The 25,054-nt window shown below is 38.3% G+C and overlaps 1 protein-coding gene across 11 annotated transcripts in view; it reads right to left on the bottom strand.

Annotated features, from left to right (window-relative positions):
* Positions 1-25,054, bottom strand: part of OSBPL8 (oxysterol binding protein like 8) — a 95,309-nt gene that overhangs the window by 17,942 nt on the left and 52,313 nt on the right. For 8 of the 11 annotated variants that reach the window (XM_075058102.1, XM_075058107.1, XM_075058104.1 and 5 more), the window contains 7 exons: positions 13,829-13,899; positions 9,250-9,330; positions 8,273-8,374; positions 6,862-7,065; positions 6,602-6,664; positions 2,182-2,266; positions 862-1,033 (listed from right to left, as the gene is read on the bottom strand). In XM_075058102.1, the coding sequence (XP_074914203.1) occupies positions 862-1,033; positions 2,182-2,266; positions 6,602-6,664; positions 6,862-7,065; positions 8,273-8,374; positions 9,250-9,330; positions 13,829-13,899 (778 nt within the window). Of the gene's footprint in view, positions 1-861; positions 1,034-2,181; positions 2,267-6,601; positions 6,665-6,861; positions 7,066-8,272; positions 8,375-9,249; positions 9,331-13,828; positions 13,900-20,355; positions 20,599-25,054 lie in introns of all 11 variants that reach the window. The other 3 variants (XM_075058105.1, XM_075058110.1, XM_075058101.1) reach the window with 3 other exon arrangements.

The following is a 25,054-nucleotide window of genomic DNA, read 5'->3' as shown; positions in this document are numbered from 1 at the left end:
GATGGGCAGCTAACTCTTCATGGGTGGGAGGGATTATTTGAAATAAATTTACGTCCACCTGAAAGTACATTGAATTGGTGGAAAACTACTGAGAGAAACTGCATAGCGCAAGCTTCAGACCCAATTATTTCAAATAAAGGACTAAATATTTTATGTTTTCTAATGCACTTTGGTACCACAACTGAAGTGTTTGAAAACACCATTCATTCGCCATGCTTGTTTAATAATATATTTCCACAAAAGCTTATGCTCCCAAAAATCTGGATGAGAGTATTTATTGAAATAAACAGGGAGTTACTCAAGGGCACTCAGACATTAGATAGCAGGTGATACCAGATAATTTCAACTTTTGTGCATTTAATATAATAATAGGGTGACTGAATCATTATTCATCCATCTGATGATTCAAAGCCGAGCCATGCTGAAACCACTTCAGTAACAATAGGATTAGTCATTTCTTTAACCAAAGAACAGCAACTTATATTCACATCTACCAACTGTTGTCACATGTATTAAACTTCTTATTTTCAGGTGAAGCTAACATAAGAGACCAACTTCAAGATACAAAAGATTTAAACTTTTAACAGTTTAACTGAGTACTTAAACTTACTGATGTGATACTCAACTTTTGAGTTCCTTGGGCCAAACTTTCCTCTGTACCCACTTTGCTTGAAAAAAGATTTTTTTTTTTTTTTTTCATTTTATCCACATACAATATAAACTACAGTGGAAATAAGGCATATAAAGAGAATTCAGGAGCAAAAAGAACCACAACCTTAGAAGGAGGTTCTCCCTGTGGAGAAGTTATCACTACAAGGTTCTGCCAAAAGGGCAATTAGGTTTAGTAATTAATTCACTTACGGTAAGTTTTCTCCACTGTGCAAGTTGTTAGCACGAAGCAGACCATAGAAAGAGACATGAGTACTGTCTGCTGAAGAGTTCAAATCGTGTTCTTTACCTTCTCTAATCATTGTACGTTTAAGCAGACTTGAACATTTCAGTGCCAGCTCCAAAGCATCCATCCAACACCTGCCTAAAGACAAATTCATTATTAGACTAAAAATTAAGGATTTAACTGAGCTATACAACTTCCACTTCCTAACTTCACAATCCTTTTGGGTCTGCTTACACTGTCTTTGAAAACACACTTCAGAGTTGTTCCATGTTACATGCATTGGATTTTATAATCTGGTGGGGACATAAAAACGACTCACAACTACCCAGCTCTAGTACAAGGGATGCTTCAAGCATAGGACAAGCAAGGTAAATCATGATTCTGTTAGAGCATATTCCAGTATTTCTTCCTTAATGCAAGTATGGTTCCACCCAAGCCCTGACTGTTGAATTCCTCCAAAGTTGCCCACAGCCCTGCTCTAGTTTTGAAGATTAAGTAACTGCATCAGTTGGCAAAATTTATTGATGTAATACATCAATATGATGACAGCATATAAATGCCATTGCAATATAAAATAGCAGATATTCTAAATTAATTTTTTTTGGCAAAAAAAGTAACTAAACAAATTTGTGTGTTCTTTCCACTCCTTATGTCTACATTTCCATATATGTAATACATTTTTCAATACAGAAGGCAAATAAAGTCCTGTTTTTAAAGTCTGCAGGGGTATGCTTAATCAACCAGCAGAAGGTAGGCAGCTGCTAGAAAGATTACACAACAGTCTTAAGTTTTGTTTCCTCATTGTAACCTTTGAAGATGGTTGCACTGATATTGACCACCACCTCCCCAGTGATAAAGGGTGTTAACAAAACTATATTTTGAGGGAATTTTTACTACTAGAACTCTATGCAACTGATGCACTTTATAACACACAAATGCTTTCATTAAAAAGAATGTCCACATTAGCACTTCAGAAAGGCACTAGCTTGAGTATTTAGACATACATAAATATATTTAAAACTGAACCCTGTCCCCCTCCTCTACCCAGCCAATGCAAGGAAACTGCAAGGAGTTCAATGACAGTTTCTTCAGGTCAAAATTTTCCTTTAATAACCATTAAAAACTACTAGTACCAACACAACTGAATGCACTAACTTAAGGGATAACCTCAACAACAATTAAGCTGTAATGACAGTGCTGTAATAGACATAGTAAGACAACTGAAACCATCTCTTTCTAATAACTAACTGCTGTCATCGTGGAAAAACTCTGATATATATATTTACCATCTGATTCTGAAGCAGCTCGGATGATCAAATAGCTGCTGGGCAATGGCTGAGTTATAGAACCAACTGCTTCACCTTTGGGACCCTTGAAACACACAAAACAAACAACAGCATCAGATATTTTAATTCAGTTTTACAGTTTATTATTCAATGTAATAACAAGCTGACACACTGCAGGGCTATTTACTGTCACTCAGCAACATCTAATGAAGACATGAATGGAAAGATGGACAGCCCTCTTTTACTGGATTTCTTCTTCAAAGACTTCATTCTAAGTATAGCTCCCAATTCAACCCCACTTTAAAAAGAATGGTCTTTGGGATTCCAATAATTTTTGGTGGTTTTTCTTTTTTGTAAATCAGACTTGGCACAGTAACTTGGAAATGCTCTGCTGATGCTACTTATAGCAAGACGACAAAAGCATCAAAAGGAAAGCCATGGGGCAGTCACCCTCTGTCTGGCGATTCCTGCAGTTGGGTGTTGAGAGCTCACAAGGGACAAGCTATTCCTCTTCAGCTCAGTATTTCAGCTGAAGAGGTAAGACTGAAAGCAAGCAAAACAAAAGACATATCTGTGGGGTGGTTTAAGAGAGCTGATCTACCACAAATGCTGACTAGTAGAAGACCCCACATTTGTACAGCAGCTGGCTCTTCCCTCACCAGTCCCATTTGTTCTTGATGAGAGCAAAGGTTCCTCTCAATTCCTACACGGATGCTATGGTTCACAGCGCAGAGAGACACGAGGGCAAGCCAAACCCTTGCAGAGAACGGGAGGCCGCCTTCAGTGATCCACTTCAGGCTTATTTTACGCGACAATGTGTTTAGTGTCTGAGCAGCATGCTATGCTCCAAAACCGCATGATTTTTGCCTGTCTTCAGAAGACAGGTAAGCCAATCAATATTTAAATAAAATGGAAGTAATTCCTCCCACTCAAACATTGTGTATTGCTATAGGAACCCACTCGTCCTTTCTCCCTCCCTCCTTCCCTTTCAACCTGTCTACCTATTCAGTACTCAAGTCCACACAATATTTAGGTGCCTAACTAAAGGCTTGGCATTTAAATAAGAAAAAAGAAGAGATGATGCCCAGGTCCATAAAAGATATTTAGATGCTTAAGTCTCTCTATAAAGGGTATCAGCAGGACACCATGATATTTTGTTCAACCAAAAGACACACAGAGAATGTCAAATGTCAAAGTTTAATTTTCACTACTTCACAAATTAAAAGGCAAAAAAAATAAAAATCCAAAAGACCTTTCCATCTCTGTCAAGCTTCATTTTGGAATAAAAAGCTAAACAACCATTTTAAAGCCCCTTCAAAAAAAGTTTACCTATGGTAACTTTAAGACAACTGATAGGCAAAGAGGGCTGTATTAAACATACTTGAAAGCTATCATTGAAAGCTGGGTTAAGCCTGCCTAACTAATGAGTTAACACATTTTGGTCTTGACTGATTTCCCCCAGAGAAGCCTAATGAAAAGCCAGTACAAGGCTTAGAAGAGGGAATTGGAAAGCCAGCAGAAGTTTTGAGCAAAAGCAGATAAAGGCAGATATTTTAGAAGCAAGCAAATGAAACAGCCAGAACATTTCTGAGGGCAAGAGGCAGGTAACGAGGAGTCTTGGTGGCAGTTAAATACCAATACAGGCAAGCTAGTGCTGGTGTAAATGATGTTCAGAAACTCCCGAACAGTCAGTACGGGTTATCAGCAACTTGGGTGTTAGAAACAAGATTCCAAACCTCAGTCTCCCTCCGAGCGAGCGGAAAGGTGGGCCTACGAAAAGTCTTTGGCGAAGCGGCAACACGGGGATTAGGAGTTAGCTGGTACCGAGAACCAGGGGGGACAACCCCATGCGTGAGCACTCCTTGCCCCGAGGGCGGGCAGGCAGGGAAGAGGTCTGGCTCTCGACGGGCCCCTGGGGAGGGGAGAGCACCACGCACAGCACAGCCCCAGGCAGGGGTGGGAGAGTCCTGGGGGGGCTGCACGGAGGGGACTGCGGCACCGCAGGTGCACCAGCAAAGGTCTCGGCCATCGCAAGTCCTCAAAACTCTCAGGTCACGGGACACGGACTAATGGCAGATCTCTGCCCGCGAGGTCTCCCCTTTAGGGTTATACTGTGGGCATGCAGGGTACACTGCTTACTCTGTACCAAACAACTATAATTTGGAGATGAAGTGTGGTTTTGGTGTTCAGGTTTGTGGTTTTTTTAATGCAAGAAAGCTACACTCACCCTAGGTGCTTTGACAATGCATTGATTAAAATCAAATGAATAATTTGCAGTGAACATTTGAGCAGGTTGACTTATTTTGGAATAACTGCTTGTGGATCTTCATTTCCTCTAATTGATTACTGTTCCAAAAAGCACTGGATATTTTTCTTTGATATCACCCATTATGGTTTCAAAATCAATTTTCAGTATGTTAGTGTTCTGTACAAGAGAGACATTAGTTTCCATTTGTTAGGTGACTTTATTTGAACTGTCTCTGCTCCTGACAGAACGATAGTACAACTACTGCAATACAAGGTAGTGGGCGAGTTAAAAATTCCACTAGATTAAAGAAAAACTTTGAAGTTCACTTCCTAGAGAACATTCATGCCAATAAAACTCAAGTGTCATGAACATTCAGAGGAAGCAATAAAAACTGATAAGCAGTCACACTTGACTAAATTTACTTCAGAAAAACCATTTGCAGTAACTTTCCTAGTTATTAATTGTAGAAAACTGAAATGGCATCAGGACGGGGCACATGAGGAAGACAGAACAAGGTACAGTGCATCAGCTACCTCAGAGTGCAGGAGGAACATCAAAGACCACAGCAACAGGCTTAAGGGAGTGTGTGAAGTGACTGGCCACAAACTACTGCAGAAGAGAATTTGCAGTCTGCCAGGACACACTATGCGAAGTGTGCTCAAGTGAGAAAATCTCCTACAATACTTATACCTGTGTAAATGTTTCTTGCAATGTCATCTTCCTGCACTGACTGCAAACAAGGGTCATTTTGCCTTAGACTTCAGGCTTCTTCTGGTAAATCTACTCTGTAAATCAGTCAATTGCTGTTACGCTTATGAAAGCTTGCCTCATGATAATAAATCTGTAACTAGGACATTATAATTGACTAGGTAAACAAGGCAGAAAAAGGTTTCAAAATTCAAGGCCTTTCGTCTAATTAAATCCAGTAATTCTCAACTGCAAATAGCCATACCAAAATGAACAAACGCCACTCCAGCTCTCAGCACATTTAGAATGGACAATATCAACTTGTTCAGGTTCAAAATTTGACCTACCTTAAAAAAGTAAAAATCTGGTGGGGCATGTCCTCTAAATTCTAAATATCTAGTTAAAAAAACAAACAAATCCATTTCTCATTGCCAAGCAATAAAGAAATATAAGACTGATTTGTGATCTTCTGCAGACAGGCCACCACTTTGCAATGTATGTATACATGATCATAAATAATTAAAGCACGTTAACACCAAACCCTATAGCTTTGAAAAGGTATATGAAGTCTGTGTTCTGCAAATGTGAAATCACCACTAATTAGTGAAAAGTCCTCCTAAGCAATATTGACATAAGATTCAAAAGCAGCTACAGAAGATTTGATCTTAGTTTGGTAAATTTAGATAACATTGATAATGATAACAATTCAGAAAGACCACAAACAAACATCAGGAATTATACTAGCTGACTGACTTCCCAGTCTGAGATAAGGAAGACAAAATCAATGCAGCATATTCTACAGAAGCAACAGTACATCTATATCAATTTAAGGTTCAGAAGATACAATCTCACAATTAGTAGCTATCTGAACAGGTATGTTGCAGAGGGCATAATTAATTTATTATGACAAGGGTCCTAATACTGTACAGTAATTTCATCTAAAGCAAGATGTCATTTCAGGAGGTAAGTATGTTCACTTGTGCTGTGCTTCTGCACCCCCCTCCATATGCAAACATAAAACAAGGACTACAATAGTTCATTTACTAGAGTATCATGTTTGCTATTACTCATTGTTTAAAGATTCTTATAAGAAATGGAAATAAACCTTTGCTGTGCAGAACACGCTGTGCTTTTCAACACTTACAGGTAAGAGCTCCTCACAATATTATGCCACATGTGACAAAACAAACAGACATCAGAATTGAAGGAAAACATTTATCTTCCTAAAATTGTAGCCCAAAAGGAACACAACTGGCTAACAAGTTGCAATATAAGCTATTATTGCACAAGGATGTCATTTGAATTTCTACTCTTACAAGCAAATTGAACTAGGCTGACATTTTATTACATGAATATAGGGTTGGAAGCCAAGAAATGTTTATAACACATCTCAGCTCTTTCATTTTGGCAAATCACTTCCCTCCTTAATTTTTCAGATTCAACTGACGTCAAATACAATGTTATACACTCATTCCTCCCACTTACATGATTGCCAGTGATGGCATTAACCTCTTCAATGGCAACCCTCTGCACACCACAATTCTGAAGCTGTTTAAGTATACAGAGAAGCATAAATCAAATACTTTTTGTGATGAAGAGGACTAGATGTTGAACACTTGTATTCGCAATAAACAAACCATTAAAGCTACAACAAAAAATGCAGTTCAGCTTCTCATTAAGGTTGTCTTTACTCATAGCTGGCTAATACTAGTCATCTGTTAAGAACCATATATGCTACCACTAACCTTTATAGCCCATATGGACTGCTCCAAAGGATGAAAAAGTTTGAAACAAAAGCCATCTTTTTTAGAAGGCCTCTCAATGAGTTCACAAGCGTTCAGGAGCACTGTTCCTACCCACTGGCCATTTTTGGGAGTTTTGTAAACAAGCAACACTCCTGGTTTCAGTACACACCACAGTTTGGTCCAGCTTTTCAAGGTACCACGAATCTAGAAGATAAACAGTTACTGTTACATCTCAGTGAAGCCAATACCAAAACCATACCCCTTAACAAAATTAAAATTGAAATTACTTACTAGTTTTTATTTCAAAGTTTATCAGGTCTATCAAAAGTTTACCCAGGTTTATCAAAGACAATACAAAGGTACAGTTTCAATGCTCACTCTTCTATTCTTTCTTGATGAATACTTATTCTACAAATGGGTATACACACATCCAGATATAGGAAGTATGACTATACATCTGAAACCTTCATGAGTTTTCCTATCTGGAACATATTTTATCACTAGCAGGAAGACACGATAACCTTTGGAAACAGAGCTCCTCTGAAAACAGGGCAGGCATCTGATAAGAAAAACAGGATATTCACAAAATAACTCAGATATATTTGAATTTCTTAGATGAAACCTCTTATAACAGCTGTTAGCTTCAACCCATATGTGAAATGTAAGATCCTTTCAAGTCCCTGAATTTGCACAACTGATTAGACTGCTTGCATCAATTCTATCAACTCTGGATTCTAATTACTTTGTGTCTGTATGACTGAATGCCAACTTGACATGTGAGCAATGTTTTAGCCTGTTTACAGTGATTTTTACAAAAGCTGGAGAAACTTTTTCCAGGCAAGCTATTGTTTGGAGCAAACTGTAAAAATGGGTAACAGATCTTTTTTCTTGTACAATTTCCAATGAATATATTCACAAATTTAAGGAATTATATACAAATATAGAAACTGCACTACTGTTGATGACACTGACTACTATCTTTTAGAAATCAATTCCTCACCTTTTGTACCAGTATTAGAGGACAGTTAGTTCTTAAGAGAGGAAAGGAAAATTACCAGAAATACACAAAGAAATCTGTACTCAAATATCTAATATGACTGAACCATTTTCACTATTGTTACAGAGCTTCAATTCAAAGTGTAAAATAAAAAGGACAAAATAAGAATTGTAAAGCCAACTCATCTGAAGTTAATGGCTATACACAAGATGCATGTGACTATGGTGACTACAGTAAGTGGGAGCTAGGTTTCTCTATTATTCCCTTAGGATTGACCCTGGGATGCAATTAGTGGCTGCTGTGCTTGTAGAAAAAAATTAACAGCAAGTAAAAGATTGAGTCTTTTCTATTCTGGTCAGAAAGCAGTAAGCAGCTGCTACATCTTCAAGTCAAGTTTCACACTTGGATTCTGACCTTCAACCAGTCAGCCATAACAATAACTGATGGGTCTGTGATAGTGCTAAGTAATTCTTTTGTAGCTCTCTTCTTTTCTTCTCTGTAATTTTTCTTTTGAACCTGTAAATAATAATAAAAATACTTACAATGCCACAGCCATAAGTCAGAAACCAGAGCACACAAAGACATCTATCAATACAAGCTGAGGAAAACCCAGTTAAACTCAATTTGCAATACAGATACAGAGAAGTAGCTTTAAAACAGCATTTGACTTCAAGGTGCGAACAACTATTTCATGGTCTGTTTCAAGAGCAGCTATGACATAACCAATTTCAGATTCTTCTGTTATTTGCTTTTAAGACTGAGGACTTTGAAACTCCTGTTAGAAACACAGAGGGAAAACCAACCAACGAAACAAACCCCCTCTGCCCCTTCCTTTCCTGGCGTAAAGTACAAAGCCAAATTTAGGCTACATTCAGATTTACAGATACATTATCTGATCAGTAGTCTTTACTCACCAATTATTCCCCCCCCCCCCCCAGTAGAAATTCACAACATTGTATCTCCCTCTTTTAGAGGCAAATAATTTTATGTTTCTCCTGACATGACATCTGCCAAACAGTGGAGTTTGGTCTTGTTAAAACACAGTGGGAAGAAGGCAGTAGAAAAAACATAGATACTGCATGCAAATTGTAACTTTGATAATTCAATTCATCATTTCATTGCATGTGGATGTCCTGGGGTCTCTGCGAATCTTATAATCTTCTGAGTTATCCTATAATCTTGTGACATCTTAAAGCCTGCATTATAGAAGCCCATACTCAAGAAACAGTACAATAAGATTTGAAGAGAATCAACACCACAACTTCTCACAATACTTAAATATTCCATAGGTCTCATCACTACTTGGTATTTTTGTCTTCTCATTAGAGAATATGGTAAAACTATGTGAATGCATTTATAGTCCATGAGGAGTTAGCAGGAAATTAATTCACCTTGAGAGATTCTTTTTTTGTAAGTTTGCTTGAAGATAAAGCGATGTCCTTCTCAGAGCCATTGAAAAGCTTGGATTCAGACTGGAATTCACAAAACACATAATTAATAAATGACGATGATAGATAGAAGGATATATTACTGTTGCAGGCAGTTTAGAAAGTGTTTGAAGTGCACAGTTTGTAAGGTTCCCATTCCTACTCCTCTACTGTTTCACCCACTTCAAAAAAAAAACCCAAACAAAAACCAAACACCCCCCCCCACCCCAAAACCAAGAACAGAAACAACAAACCACAACTTGTATCAAGAGCTGTTCACCACCTATTTATGGAGTCTTTTCTTCATAAGTGTTTTATGGGAAAGAAGTCCGATTCCTCCAGAAAAAGCTGAACTATATACAGTAAATATTTAGCCTATGTAGCCTGTTACTTGATATGTCAGTCTTGACTAGTTAGGCATTATTTTAGCCAAGAGAAAGTTTTAGGAGAATCCTGGTGTTTAAAAACAGGAGTTGTTCCCAACACATATGAATCCCAACGTCTTCATTTGTAACTTAGCTCCTCCAAATGGATTGCTAGAGAGGCACTTACCCCGTGACCCATGAAGGAAAATACAGCCTCTTCAATCTAGAATTCAGTGCTCTATAAATCATCAGAGTACAACTGACCACTAATGCCACTCGTTCTGCTCCTTCCTCCCTAATCCCATGCTCTGATTACTTCACAAGTCATCTTCGAGAAGCTCACAGTGGCGACAGACAGGGGAACGAGACTCAGGTTTGTTCATGAAACCCAAGTCCTTGTTCATGGCAGGACAATATGCTGCCTCAGCACCACGTGATTTCTCCCTCCTGCCTCTCCCCACATCTTGTAAGGTTCAAAGTTTATTCTTTGGCATCTGTTGCCTACTAGTTGAAAGGGAATTAGAGCCACCAAATATTCGCCTTGGGATACAGAGCTCTTCATAAAAAGGAATCTGTCACAGAGTTATCATTCCTACTGCAAGTCAGAGAACACTGAGTAGGTATATACATAAACTTCAGATAAATTACAAAGAATTGCATTTCTTTATGCGCTGAAATACAAGTCTGATGGATGCAAAGTTCTTGCCTAGTCAAAAAAAAAAAGGAAGGAAGAAAAATCAATGTAAGCTTCTAAACTGTGTAAGTTCAAGGACAGTTTATGCAAACTGCTTCTCAAGCTGTTCAACACTTCTGACTAGCCATTTCAAATCTTAGGCTACAATGCAAAGTCTGTTCGCCAAATTTCTATTTTGGAATACTATAAAATGAGAGTAAAAAAATATGCAAGTTTTGAGAAAACTTACTGCAATAATAAAAACAGTGCACTTGAGCACTATTTTTCTTAACACAAAAGTTGCTCAAATCAAAAAAATAAAAATGAAAGATTTACAAGTGGAACAAAGCAATATAACTTTGATCCCACTTTGACGCCTTTAATTCAGAACTAAGACTTTACAGGAGTCTACTTAGCTAGTGTCAAAAAGATATGTGCAGTAACTGGCAAAAAGTAATTTTACCTCAAAATCATTTCAATGATAAGTAAATGTTCTCTAACTTCGATATATACATCTTGGAAAAATGAAGGAAACCTCTTCACTTCGTATTAAAGATATGTTCTTAACACTCGAAATTTAGCTTTAAGACAGCCATACAACTTGAAATTTAATTCCTCTGTCTAGAAGTTAAAGGAAATACAGTACTTTAAATGTAATAACAGAAGAGGGAAAAATGCTTATCACTGTCACATAAGAAGAGGTAATGAACTCGTTATGCAAGCTATAATGGAGCAACTTAAGCAAAACACTCATAAATATTCTAGTTGCTCACTAACAGAAAGCTAATGCAATCTAAAGGTCATGCATATAAAAGCCTCAAACCAGTAAGTATCACAGGTTACAAAAACTCATTTTCTCAGTATCTCAGTTTAAAGCTCACTCATATGACACTGAGTAAAGGTCCATATTTACCTGTCCAACGGATTATGAGACAGATCAGTGATTGGTAGATTTTTAAGCTAGTAACTTTCTCAGTGTTAGATCCACACAAAGTGGATAGGATCAAAATTTAAAAGAAGAAAACATTTTAAGAGAAACTACTGCAAGTCCCAGCGACGTACATTCAGTACCAGATTCTGGGCAAGTCTCATCACTGCTTTTCCATCCTTACTTAGAAAGAAGGGCTGCTACTTCAGCCTCCGCAGCTGTGACAGACAGTTACCATTTTCTGTTAGCCTGAAGTTTATTTGTGGGTTATAAAGGAACCACTAGTCTTATCAAGCCCCACATGAAGTAATTGCAAAAACAGGGATGAAGAAAAATATGTATTAAGAGAAGTAGGAATACTGGTCTCATCTTTGATAGTAGAAAAAGACACAAGCAAAAGTAACAACAAAGCACACAAAGACTTAAGATCCTTGAAAGACAAGAACCAAGAAAAATAAATATAAGGAAGAGAAAAAACAAATTGGATAGTCAAAGATAAATGATTAATAGAGTCTGAAATAAATCCAAGTTAAAAGAGACAGTATTAACTTGATGTCCAAGTCAAAAATGATTTAGATTTTTCTGGACCAACGTAAGTATTTTGATCAGAAGCAAGCTGGATGGTAAAGTATGCTTCCTTGATCTCCCTGACAAGCAGGGCTCTAGGATGCAGTAATGCTGAAAGATGCAAATCTTTGTCATTCCAAGTCAGATGTAAGACACCAACAGCTTGAAATGCTTAGCTACACACCACAAAACTGCAGCTTCAGCTGCAGAAACTAACTTGCTCACCCCAGTGCAATTCTGATGACACTACTGAAGCAGGGAAATGCTACTATAATCTTTAAGTTGCTTTGATTTCCTTCAATATCTCTTTAATGTTTCTCTTTAAGGCTCTGACACATGAAGTATCACAGAAAAATTTGTCAAGCCCTCCAGTGCAATCCCTCCGTCTCCTAGGGGTACAGCTGCCCGTGCCCAAGGCCAGCTCTGACAGACTGCAGTGCCAACCTTGCAGCAGAGAGCTATGGAAAGAGCTGGGCGTGAAAGTGGCAAGAAGCAGGCATCCCCCCCCATTTCCCCTGGGAGCTAGCTGCGTTCAAGCTCAGGTCCTCACCTTCCCCTACAGAGCAGCCCACGCCTGCTGCGCCCTGACAATCTGTTTAAGTGTCTGTTACCACATTTGCCTCTATAAAAAAACAGTGGACATCCTAGCAGAAAATAGAAACCCACACAGCTGCATAATTTAAAGCCTCTAAACTCTATCCTGTAGCAATGCCTAAATAAGAAAAACAAGTGAACTTAGCTACTCCACTCAGTGATCAAACCATACGCAACTTCCCCCTCTGCAAAATGCAGTCCTTCCCTCTTCTCTTTAATGTCTTGAAGAGAAAGAGAGATGCCTGTTTTGTGACACACCCAATTGAAAATATTTTTTTCCTGGAATTCCACATTCTAAATACATAGAAATCACTAAGTAAAAATTCAGCGCATTGACATGCCAGGCACTTCTGCTGACCAAAATGTTCATGCACTTTAAAAGTTACAATAGGCCAACAAATAAAGAAGGTTGCATCAGAGTGGCTATAATTGTAACCTACAAATTATAAAGGATTTAGGAAAGGAAAAGATAGCTATGGTAGATTTTTCTACATTGTAGATGCTAGCGTAGATGCTACAAGGACTTTTTACACAAGTCCCTCATCATGTGCCTACTATTTCAATACCATCGGAAATATTTTATTCTGAGAAAGCAAGCTATTGCAAACTACTCGTGTAAGTAATTGTGATCAAAACAAAACACACCTCTGGAGAGAAAAGACCTGGGATCACTACATAAAAAGAGTCTTTGTAGTTGCTCGGGTAGTTCATGTTTTCTTCCTTTTTAAAGTTTAGGCACCCCAAGATGCTATGGTTTTGGTGACTGCGGTGTCCATCTCCCAACTCCACTTTGGATGTTCTCAGTTTTCACTGCATCTCAAGGAGCCTCTTCCATCTTGGGACTACACAATGACAATTATGAATTTGCCTGGCTCCTGCCTTTTCCACTTCTATTATCAAGATGACCTCAAAGCATTTGTACTTGAATTCTGAGGTACAGAAGCCCTTGCAACAGACAGGACAACAGATTACACTTAACTGTGTTTTACTCTGGCAATTTAAACCATTAAACTAAACCTGCTCCAATTACAGTTTCCTTAACATTCTTATAAGAAGATTTGCTACAGCTCAGTGAACAGCATCCTCACCTACAGCTTAAAAGGATTTTAAATTGTGTTCTGTAGCAAGAGTTGGCTACCATCCATCATTACATTTGGCAAGGCAACATCCCACCCCAAGATGACAGTGAGAAGACTCCACGTTTCATTTTTGCTAATTTGAACTGTAGATTTTCACGTGATGTCACCCTGAGAATTAGATTAAGAAATTCCCTTTAATGTTTATCTGTTGCTGAATCTGAAAAGTAATCTTCAAGATTATCTACAATGAAAGTTAAATACATTTGCATTTAATTAAAAACACAGAACTCCTTTGCACAGACATTTTTAAGCCAGATTAGGAGGCTGCTTTCCTTACCTTGCTTTTTGACATAGAATGTGCTGTATCCTCTTTACTTTGTGACACATCATCCTTCCCTTTGTCAAAACCTTAAAGAAAAGACAGAATTGTTGCCAATGATTCGAAGACACTAACATTTTATATGAGCTAGTCTTTGAAATAAACTTGCCAATTGTGTTTAGCATAAAACAGCACAAGAAAATCGGATTTTCAAACACTGCATACATACCAGTCCATCACACCAGTTGAAGACATACCCGCTAGTACGATAAAAAATAATTTAATACCCACTAAGAGACGAGAACAGTCCACTCTATTTGGATGGTGCTGCACCTGATCCAATAACCTGAAAAATCATAAATACAGTGTGCAAACTTCTGTCCTTTTATCTTCTCATTCTCCCCCATCTGCATAAATGCACGCACAGAGCAGAATGCTAAATGGAGCCTTTTTTGGTTTGTTCATTTCTGTAGCTAGAAATAATTGTTAAATACCACCTACATGAAAGCAAATCTAAAACACTGATTAAGATCGCCAGTCAGTTTTTTGCAAGAAAATGGAGAAGGTTGCTTACATTAGCCTTGAATTTACACTTTCAACTTGACGCTGCATAAGGGTGACTGCAAGGCTTTATGTTAAAACAGTTGTCAAAATCCCACACTTATCTTCTGTGAGTGGCTCAGTACAAACCCCACACTTTCCCAGTATCCAAAAAGCAAAGTGAGACAAGGGCTGTAGCCAGTATGCGTGACAATGGAAAGAGGGGTCACAACTGGCATTAGTGCTGCTGCACAGCTGCTACGTGCCACAGAACATATACTGAGAACCTAGCATCCTCTTAGGGAAAAATAATCTACTCTAGTTATGAGACAGAACATCTCAGTGATCCGTTTTCTTTGAAGAGATTGGTGGTAGCATAAAGCTTTTATAAACAGGAATAAAACAAATTGCACAATGCATTTACCTGAGAAAGTAAAAATGCCATCATTTGCATGGCCTCCAGATAGAAAGTAGATAAATATGAAGCCGTACATGAATTTCAGGAATAATACAGGCAGCTGAAAAGCCTTGCACGGTTCTGACAGTGGTACCCTAAAGCTTCAACCCACCAGAGGGCACTACATCAGCAGAAAAATTGTATAACCGCACACCAAAAGCTCTTCTGGGCTTGCCTTTGAAGGTCTTCCGAACTTTGAAACAGAAATCAGTACTCAGATCTCTAAAATGAGATTTATCAGAGAAAAAGTTTGATTTCACATTTTTAAAGGGGAGTGTGTGGATGTGTGGGGAAACTATGAGCTTTAAGAGAATTTTTATTAACTATAGCAGTGTTGAGTAGTTTGTTCAGTGCAGGATTTTTTTATTTTTTTTTTTTAAATCAGTATTTTCACCCTTCCACAACTTACAATACCCAGAAACTCTAAGACAGAACTGATTCATCTATCACAAATACACATCTTGGGAAGTTTCACTGACTTATAGAGGCATTATGTTGGTCTTCAGGTTACATGAGAAATCTGAGATTTCTCTTAGCTTTGGTCTGGTAACCAGTTTGGTTTGGTTTTTTTTTATTTGTATTATCTTTTACAGACATTCTTTTTTAAGACCAGTTTTTTTAAAAATTATATACTGCAACACAATGATATTTCATTTTATGTTTATACAAAGTAAACCTTACATGCCTTTAAAGAAACCTTTACATGTCTTTACAGAAGGCCCTCTGTGCACAGTTCATTAAACCCTTCCTTTTGAAATTCTTACAATACATCCATGATAGGTTTGTTCAGCTAAAAAAACCCTATAATGCAGAAGACTATTTGACCCCAGGGAAGAAGTACCTAGACAGGCAGAAGACTTGTACTACTAGGGAATCTGGAAAAAAAAAAAAAGGCATGTCAAGATGCAGAGGCCAGAAGCCACGTTTCCTATGTCACACCAAATACAAAAGCACATTTTCTACAGCACCAGTCATCAGGTGCCAAAACAAAACAAAGGTTGCTTCAAGCCTTAGAGGACAGACCTGCCTTGGCTCACTGAGAAGTTATTAGATTTGATGTCAGTCTTCGGCAGTCAGACACACACCAGAACTGTAGTAATGAGGTTTTCTCCTCACCCCCATACACAAAAGAAATCCCTCATTAGGAACCAAGTTCCACTGAAAATGTAATGCAGGCATTTTTAAATGGCTTTCCCATTTTTACTTATTTATTTATAGGCACATAGAGAAGACTTAGTGATGAAAATCAATGAGAAAGTGCCAAGTCAGGATTGCTCTTACAAAAGAAAAGCTATAATTCACAGCTTGCTTTCTAAAGCACTACAGTTTTAACGGCTTTACACATCCTTATCTAACAAACATATGTTTTTACTTTCATAAACAAGCTTTTCATCAGTATCACCAAGCAGAAATGAAAACAGAAAGAACTACTCTGTCCCAGAGAATCAGACACAAAGACGAAAGTTCAGTCGCATTTCCATGAATTTCACCTCCTTGCTTCCAGTGTCTTGAGCCTGAGAGGTGTGCATGCTTGCTGCTTCATAAACGTGCCACCACACTCGCTGTTGCCTTCCTTACCCAAACGCTCAGCAAAGGGCGGTCTGAGGGGTTTGCTAGCGAACCCAAGTCAGGGTGCTGCAGATCTTGGAACACCTTGCACTGCTCCATCTCGGTCTGTGAGGAAACCCAACCAGTCAGCTTCCTATCCCGCACCATCCTATTTGTAACATCCCTCCCTGTAGAAGGGATAAGCTCACTCAGAATACAGACAGAAGGCTTTTCTTCCCATATGCTAAAACATATGTTAAAAAAATAAATCGTAATTCAGGTGCTGAGCCAGACACAGCCTCACCCACTGTAAGGGCACGTTTTCCAGGGAGCCTCTATTAAGATGGAGAGACCTCAATACCATAAGCAGTCTTACTTCTAAAAAGAACAGTTTGATACCAATACCTGCAAGTAAATTTGAACTGAAACATCACAAAGAGCTATATATGGGCCCAAACTGAGGATGTTATACATTTTGTCGTGGAAATACTTGGTCAAGGAAACAACAACAACACAACAACTATATTCAGAGAATCAACCGTAAGAAATACTGGTTTCCCCCTTTCTGCTACCAGTTATGAAGAACAAATTTCTTTATGGATTTCTGACAAAGATAATAGCAAAGCCAAGAAAGCTGCACCTCTAAATGATGCTTTGTGTTATTGCTCTTTGTAGTTTTGTCCACCTCAGAGGTACTGCAAATTGAACCACAGAAAATCATCAAATCAGTGTCTGGAGCAGACACTGCCAGGGTATGAGACGCTAGAGACATGGTCTAATAAAAAGAATGTGTTACAAGTTTTTCAGTGTTTATCAGCAGTGGGTTTGAGCTTAATATTTTAGCCTACTTGCTGTTTCCCATCCTGTAATTCAATCAGGAACTCTTTAACAAGATAACCTGAGCTCACATTTCACAATGTAGAAATTCAGGTGTTGAAGATGCAGTCTCTTTCTGTAACTTCCTCTCTATTAAGTCTCTTGGATTTGTATATTATTTTCTACGTAACACCTGAAAGCAATTTTCAGAGTTAGGAGACAGTGGCCAAGTGCCATTTGAATCAACCTTCAGAGCTGCAGATTGAGCTCCCAGTATTAAGAGACCTGCAGATTTAAAAAGAGTTATTTTTATTTTAAACACAAGCTCCACTACTGTAGCCTCTAAAGCAGTTCTGGACATCATGGATTATGTTCAGAGCAACACTATGTCTTAACAGACTTTCTCCTAGTGCGACCTTCCTTGTCTTAAGATCACAGGCCCCACGGGCTCTGAAAGCTGATCCCAACACCAGTGCAGTCAGCCACAGTTCATGGTATGACCTTGGAAGCCAAGGAAAACTGTCCATTAGTACCTTCCTACCGTGAGCACTCAGCATGTCCTTCCAAGACTTGGAGGTGGAAATCTACGTGAAAACTCATGATGAACTTTCAGACAGATGCAAGAACCTGACACCTGCATGCAGCTGGAACAACCAGAACTCTATACACGCAAGATGTCAGTGAAACAAAATCAAACAGCAGTTCTTTAGAGACTGAGCTGGAATATGCAGTCAATACCAAAAGAAAAAAATCCTCCAGAACATTGCCTTCGACAAAAAATGAGGAGTATATACATTGTACGATTAGTGTTAAAGAATCTTTAGGATAAAGTCTGTGGCAGAATACATTTTAAAACAAAACTGTTAAGAGATTTCAATTTTGAAGCATAACACAGGTATTCTTTAAAGTCGCACCCACAATCTGTTCCTTCAGTCAGTCTTGAGGGAAGGGAAGAAACAAAACCAACCATGTAACATCTACATCTCAAATATTGGTTTTGTACCTCTCAAATGCTATCTGCAATTAGGATACTCGAGGAAAAGAGATCAGAAAGACCATGTTACTTTTTAATGTCATATCTGTTTTATCTAAAAAGAAAGAATTACTATCCACTGGTGGCTATTTTCCAACAAACAGAAGAACTACTAAAAAAGTAATGCAATGCATGACAAATTCACAAATAGCAAGCTAAGCAACAATATTACTGACTTCCAAATGAAAAGCAAGGAACAGCCTGATTTGATTACTGCTGTGCATGTGCAGTTGTGAAGAACAAATAATTGAGCTGAAAAAAATATATGCTTCTGGAAGAACTATGAGCTATACTTAGTGAGATATATCAATACTGGTGTTATATAATAAACACAGCAGGAAAAAAATGGAAAAACTTTTTAAAGAATTGAACACAGTAGACAATAGTATTTTTAACTGACTGATTTTCAAAGGCTTGCTGATAAACAGTTTTAAGAATACAATCCCCCCAATCAGATTCCTCCATGGATTTTGAAACTGAAGTAATCAGAAAAGGAAGCAAAAAGTCCTTTTATATATTTTCTCACGGTCATGTTTTCTTTTGCAAACACCATATAAAATAAACAATAATCACCAAAGATTGTCCTCACTAACTATACATGAGTATCTTTTAGACAGGCAATAACTACCGCCTGCTTAAACCAAACTGAAAGAGCATACCTTCCAGCATATTAATATTGTTTAAAGTCTTCAGATAATATGGAAGATTCCAAAACATTTTTTAGTTATATGTTTACACTTGATTATTTTTTTTTCCATTAAAAACTGTTTTCCATTTGTTCTGCATTTTAAGAAGTTATTCATTGTCCACTTATGGACAGTGATCAGCTTTAATGTAGAATTCTATACAGGAAGGAAGCAAATAGGAAACGAATCCCTTTTTGTTTCAGTAATCACCAGACTACACGTATTTATTTTAAAGGTAGGGAGGATCTGTCTAGTTGCCAACTTCACGCTTTCAAGCTTTGAGATCTTTATTTCCTGAGCAGCTTGAATAAAACTCAGTGTTAGATTCCTGGTAGAAGGCTAATCATTTCCTGAAGCAGAGTGAAAGGAAATGTTATAGAATAAAACATGAAGTTTAATAGAACATGGTGTCCCAAGCAACTGCCCCCACCCAACTGAGGCTGAACATGCTGCTCCAGTGATTCTGCAAGCCAGCACCAGCCAGCGATGCAGAGAGCTCCCGAACTGCCAGCCTGCAGCCACCCCTATGCTCTGCACCCCAACTCTTTTCCATGGCTTCAGAGCCAGGGCTTACAAGTCCAGTGAGCCATTCTGCAGAAGGCATACAATAAAAAGTGAAAACTATTTTATTCCCCCCCCCCCCCCCCCCCGCATTCTGGCCTGATGGGACTACGCAACAAAGTACGTACGTGTGCATGCACGAGACAAATCACACATACAGAGTAATTCTGGTAAGAATGTACAATTTCTACAATGTCCCCTTTCAGGAGGGGATGACCTTGTGACGTATTTTCAAGCACCGAAGTTTCCTGAAGCAAACTGCTGAAATTCAGGTACCTGTATCAGAAGTACACATTATGGACAATGAAACTAGAAATTAATTTCAATATTCCAGTATTGATTTTCAGGAGACAGCAAATCTGAGCAAAAGAAGATTCAAGCCCTTTCTGGTGTCAAATGTCTTAAAAACCTTGCACTACAGAGTTTAGGAAGGCTATGCTTTTAGCCTTAACTCATTCTATGTTGTCATTTTATGTCAAACTACTGATGACAAGCACGCAGATTCTTCAGTAGTTATAGCCAAATTAAAAGCTTCTGCTGTACCTTACTATTTTAAAGCAAGTCCCATCATCTGCGGAGGGAGTGGAAAGTACAAGGGAGGAAGGCGTTTCTAAACCACATCAAAGAACTTCAGTCATAAAACCCCAAGCAACCAAAACAAATATTCCAGTCAGTACCAAATACACAAATGCCTTTTGAAGAGATCTGCTGCAGTGTAAGCTAACTTATTCGCCTATCTGCAAATCTTGCCACTACAAAGAGCTGTTATCTAAATACATACAAGCAATACTATTTCTGATTTCTACCAACATCTCGGTACATTACTTTCATTCAAACTGAAAAATTTGAGGTGGAAATTATATTCTCTTCTGTACATTTTAAGAAATGCAAGACCAAAACAAACCTGGTAAAGCAGGAGAGAGCTCATTATATCCTCCAAATGAAGCATTCCGGACAAGCTTTCGGCCATCAGCTCTTGGAGAAAACACAGATGAAATCCCAGCACATGAAGAAAACCTACGTCGCACTGGACCCTCTTCCTTCATGAGTTAAGGTGTTTGTGTAAGGATTATGTTCTCTGTGAAAGCTGGTTAGCATTAGCTGCTTGGAACAAGAGTGTTGCAGTAACAGCCTTTTACCTCACATTCTGATGAGTAAGATACAAAAGGAAAAAAAAAAGAAACAAACGAAGGGCACATGTGAAAAATGCAGTGAAGAGACAGAGGCTGCCAAATCAGCAGCAAGCCAAGCAACACTATACTCCTCTCGTCAAACCCATTAGGACACTTAAAGCAGAATGGCTTTGCTTCAGCTCCTCTTTTCCACAAATACACTGCATCTCATTTTTTACATCTCAGTTTTGGTCCTACTCATCTCTGCTTTCTAAGCACACAAAAATGGTGATTATTTAGGTTTTAAGGACTCCTTAAATCTATTCTTTTTCTTGTTAGTCTTTCAAGTCCCAAATTTATATTGCACAATGCACAACTTGTGACCTATGTGGCTTCCCTATTTGATATTGTACACTACAGGAATCTGAAAAGGGAGCCAATGTTTTGTGTTACGCAGCCATGTTGAACTTTCCTGTTTAGGCACTTACCTAGCTAGTTTTCATCAACTGATTGTCATGGCTTCTACATCTTCATTTCTTATTTTTATTTAAAAGGTGAGGTGACAGCTTTTTCTTCTCTAAGACTCTGCCATATTTATATATACAAACCAGCCTGACTCCTGGAAGAGTTGCACAAAATAAGCTCCACAAAAAGTTTTTTTTATTATTAATGCCCCAAATATTTTATGCAATGAATAAAACACTTAAAATGAACTTAAATTTTAAACATAAAAAAATCCCAGTAAATTGTTCTTCAAGACTAGAAATCAGCTGATCCAAACTGCTCTTGCTGATAGCTACCAGAATAAAGTCAAATAAGCTCTCCCTAACCTCCTTCATCCACTGCTCATCAGATCAGCTGCTTCTTTGCCCTGACAACTAGCATGCATGGCCACCCTCTTCCATACATGGAATCTCCTTTCCATCTGGTGCTTCTCTGCTGATCCCGTTTTCCCCACCACACCTTATTTCTGACAAAATACCTTTTGAAACCTACTTTGCCTGCTGGAAAGCAGAAAAATATGACACTAAAAATTGGCTTGAAAATAAGAACTTCTATTCTCCCTCACTCCATACTAGAGGACTCCTCTTCTTACAAAGTGTAACACATCCCACAAATTAAATCAATGGTAGTGTGAATTTGATTAATCCTCAAATAATACTGTTTGCCCCAGCTGTTATGCAAAGAAGTGTACTTAATATTCGCAGCTCAGTAATTTCAGTACACACTGGCTTAAGGATAATGAAGTAGACTGAAATATTTTATAACTCCTATGAAAGGTTTTAACTGTGCAAAGTGTATGTGCATTAGTACCTATAGATACATACGCTAAGACACATAACAGAAAACACTGAAAATAATTTTTCTGATTATGAAACATAGTAGCTTCCAGCATCCTATGAATCACTAGAATTTCTTCATGCCTCTTAACACACTAATGTCCCAATACATGCCAAGGAAAAAAGATGTAACTGAAAAAACCAAATATGACTCATCAATAGAAACCATTATATGCAATACGTAACTTTCACTTCTTTTGTACAAGAAGTGAAAAACTCTATTCACTTGTGCACAGGGAGGGGGAGTAACTGGATGAGCACATCATGTATTCAGGCCTGTCTCCATTTATCCATTACTGTGTCTCATACTTCCTTCAGCTGAAGGAGTCCTTGTCCAGATGTCCCAGAAAGAACAGAAAGAGCAGCTGAAAAACTTAAGGAGTGGAATTGTGGGCCAATGAGGAGGAAATGCAAGGAGGGAGAACACCACTTTTTTCTTCTTCTTTTTTCTTTCTTTTTTTTTAAATAAACACAGCTCCACATCACTTCTCCAAATCTATCTTCTTAACTACAAACCGAGCAACTACCTTGGTTCAACTCTCTTCAGAATATGCATTTTCTTACTTCTAATTAAAATCAAGAGAAAGCTACAGTAGAAAAACTCCCCTTACACACAGAAGGAACAGTATCCTCTCATTACAGACCTATCTTGCCCAGTTAATGGGTCTGTTATCTCAGCTTTCAGAGTCAGGGCTATGACCCTGCCCAGGAACACTCTGCTGACACTGGTATCAGGACATTTCCATGTCTTGTACCGGAACGTCAGGGTCACACAGACTAAGAGGAGGGTCCACCACCAGCCACCCACACTGCTTTGTCTGCATCTGCCTCCAGCTGCTGTGCCACTGTTCTGGAGCCACTACTGAGCATGACTCTGCCAGCCTAGCAGGCTCTTCCACAACATCGTCGTCTCTACCAAGTTATGTTCATGTTACTAGAAAGTGGCTAGACATCCAGGGGTTCCAGGAAACAATGTAGTCGTGAAGGTTTTCACCTTATTTCTCTCCATGTCCTCTCAGGTCCCCTGACACTGGTCATGTAGCCAAACTGTAAAGAAGAATAGATTAAAAAAAAATCCTTCTACTTCCTATTCCCTTTTCTCCATTTAGAAGTGAAACAGAAATCGTTGGGTAGGTAAAATTAAGAATTTCAATACAGTTAATGTTACTTTTCCCCTCTATGAGGCTATCTCCCAACCAAGGAAGCTGTTATCTGGGTATTCTAAGTACCTTCTGCTTTAACTCCACAGCATTACAGGAGGGGCAGACTCTGTGCCTTTTGCCAAAATACGACTCTGTCTCACCACCACAAAGGAGGGGGAAAAGAAAAAATAACCTTATTTAAGCTTCCTCCATCTCCCTTCCCCACCACCAAGCCATCTTCATATTTCACTTAAATCTGCAGTGGTAAAACAGTTAATTACATGGTTTGGCTGTAAAAATTCATTAGCTCTCTACCTTTTCAACAGCTTGTGATTTATTATGCCTGCTAATACTTGTATACACATGCTCATATGCTTCAACTACTTCAAAGCAGTATACATTGCTGGAGAGATAGCTGACACACAATCAAAAGGCTGTTAGATCAAAAGGAATCTTGCAACATTTAATAAAAATGAGCATTCATCTCCATGGTGTGATTGTAAGCTGAAATTTATTGTAACTCTTGAGCATCAGCCTGCAATATTAAAGGGGTTTCTGCTCTCCACACACTTAGTGCCCAAAGATTTTTAGAAAGCCTTTTAATTCCTTGTAATAAATTTGATTCCTGAAAGGACACAGACATACTTTTAAAGTAGTTGGAAATACTTTTATTTGCATGTTCCGTACATGACAACAGAAAGGTGCACTTCATTAGTCACCACATATTAGATACAGAAAAAAGAAAATATATCCTTTCTCCTCTTCTCCCCTCCCTGAAAATAATTTCAGACAGATTAGGTCAACCTACTGATAAAATCAGAATTAGTCTAAGATGACCTAATGAATGATACTAATGTCCCAGGAAGCCTTCTATCCTTTTGATACCAGTTCCCAGTGCCTTAATAATTGAAATACTTAGAAAATGCACTAACACAGACAGCTTGGAAATTTACATGGTTTCAAAATACTCACAAATAGAACTACAGCAAAGTCCAGCTGCGGAAGTCAGACACAGCTGAAGAGCTTGCATAAACAGGAAAGTATCTGCACTCTAGCCTAAATGCATCGGGTGTGTGCCACTGCGTATCTGTACATGAAAAAGTAAGATTCCTCATAACAAAAGTTAAGTACTTCATTAAAGCACTGAAAGGGAGAAAAAGTCTCCTGGTTTCTCTGTTTTATACAATACCTAAATCAGTAAGAAGACCAAAAAACCATGACAAATATTTAGTTCATCTATCTCGGGGGGTGGTGGGGTAGGGGGAGCAGGGGAAGAATCCATTCTCAGTCAATCTGTTGAACATCTCTTTAGAGGAAGAAAACTTATCTGTTATATACAGTTTCTAAAGTACAGAATGCATTTCTCATATCAACTACTCAATCAGGGCTTCTTCAGTAGTAAATGCTGGCCAAAAAAACCCCCATAGTCCCATGCTTAAAACCTTCTTCCAGGATATTGCCTGAGGCAAAACTTAAATCTCAGAATACCAAAACAAAGGCAAATAGAAGACACATGCAACTCCAACAGTGCATGAACACTTTTGACAAAGCCTGCTTTTAGTTTTAAAAAATTTCTCCAATTGAAAAATATTTACAACTGAAAAAACCATAGGCTCATCAAAAAAGACCTCTCTGAACTGCACAAGTATGAATTCCAAGTATGAAAATTGAACTCAAATCATATATATTCTGAACTATCCAACTGAGGAATTTTAAATATAATATTAAAATAATGAACACATTATACAAACTGATACTGATGCAATAGTACAACTAACAGTGTATCTAGTGATGCAAACTAAAAAAGTATTCCTTTTCCCCTTAGAGGTACACAAGGAAAACCCAAAACCTTCTTAAAACCAAACTCTGTGAAAGCTAAAGGGAGAAAGAGGAGGGAAAACTGATGGTGTAGCAGAGAAGACAGAAGCTTTTTAGACTTGCCCTTCAAGTCTGACAATAATTTGCCCTGACATCTTGACAACGCTGTTTTCCAGTAGAATTCTCCCCCC

The sequence above is a fragment of the Buteo buteo genome, chromosome 26 (genome assembly GCF_964188355.1).
Source record: "Buteo buteo chromosome 26, bButBut1.hap1.1, whole genome shotgun sequence".
Taxonomy (NCBI): Eukaryota; Metazoa; Chordata; class Aves; order Accipitriformes; family Accipitridae; genus Buteo; species Buteo buteo.
Note: the sequence above shows the minus strand (reverse complement) of the source record. Positions and strands in the feature narration are given on the sequence as shown.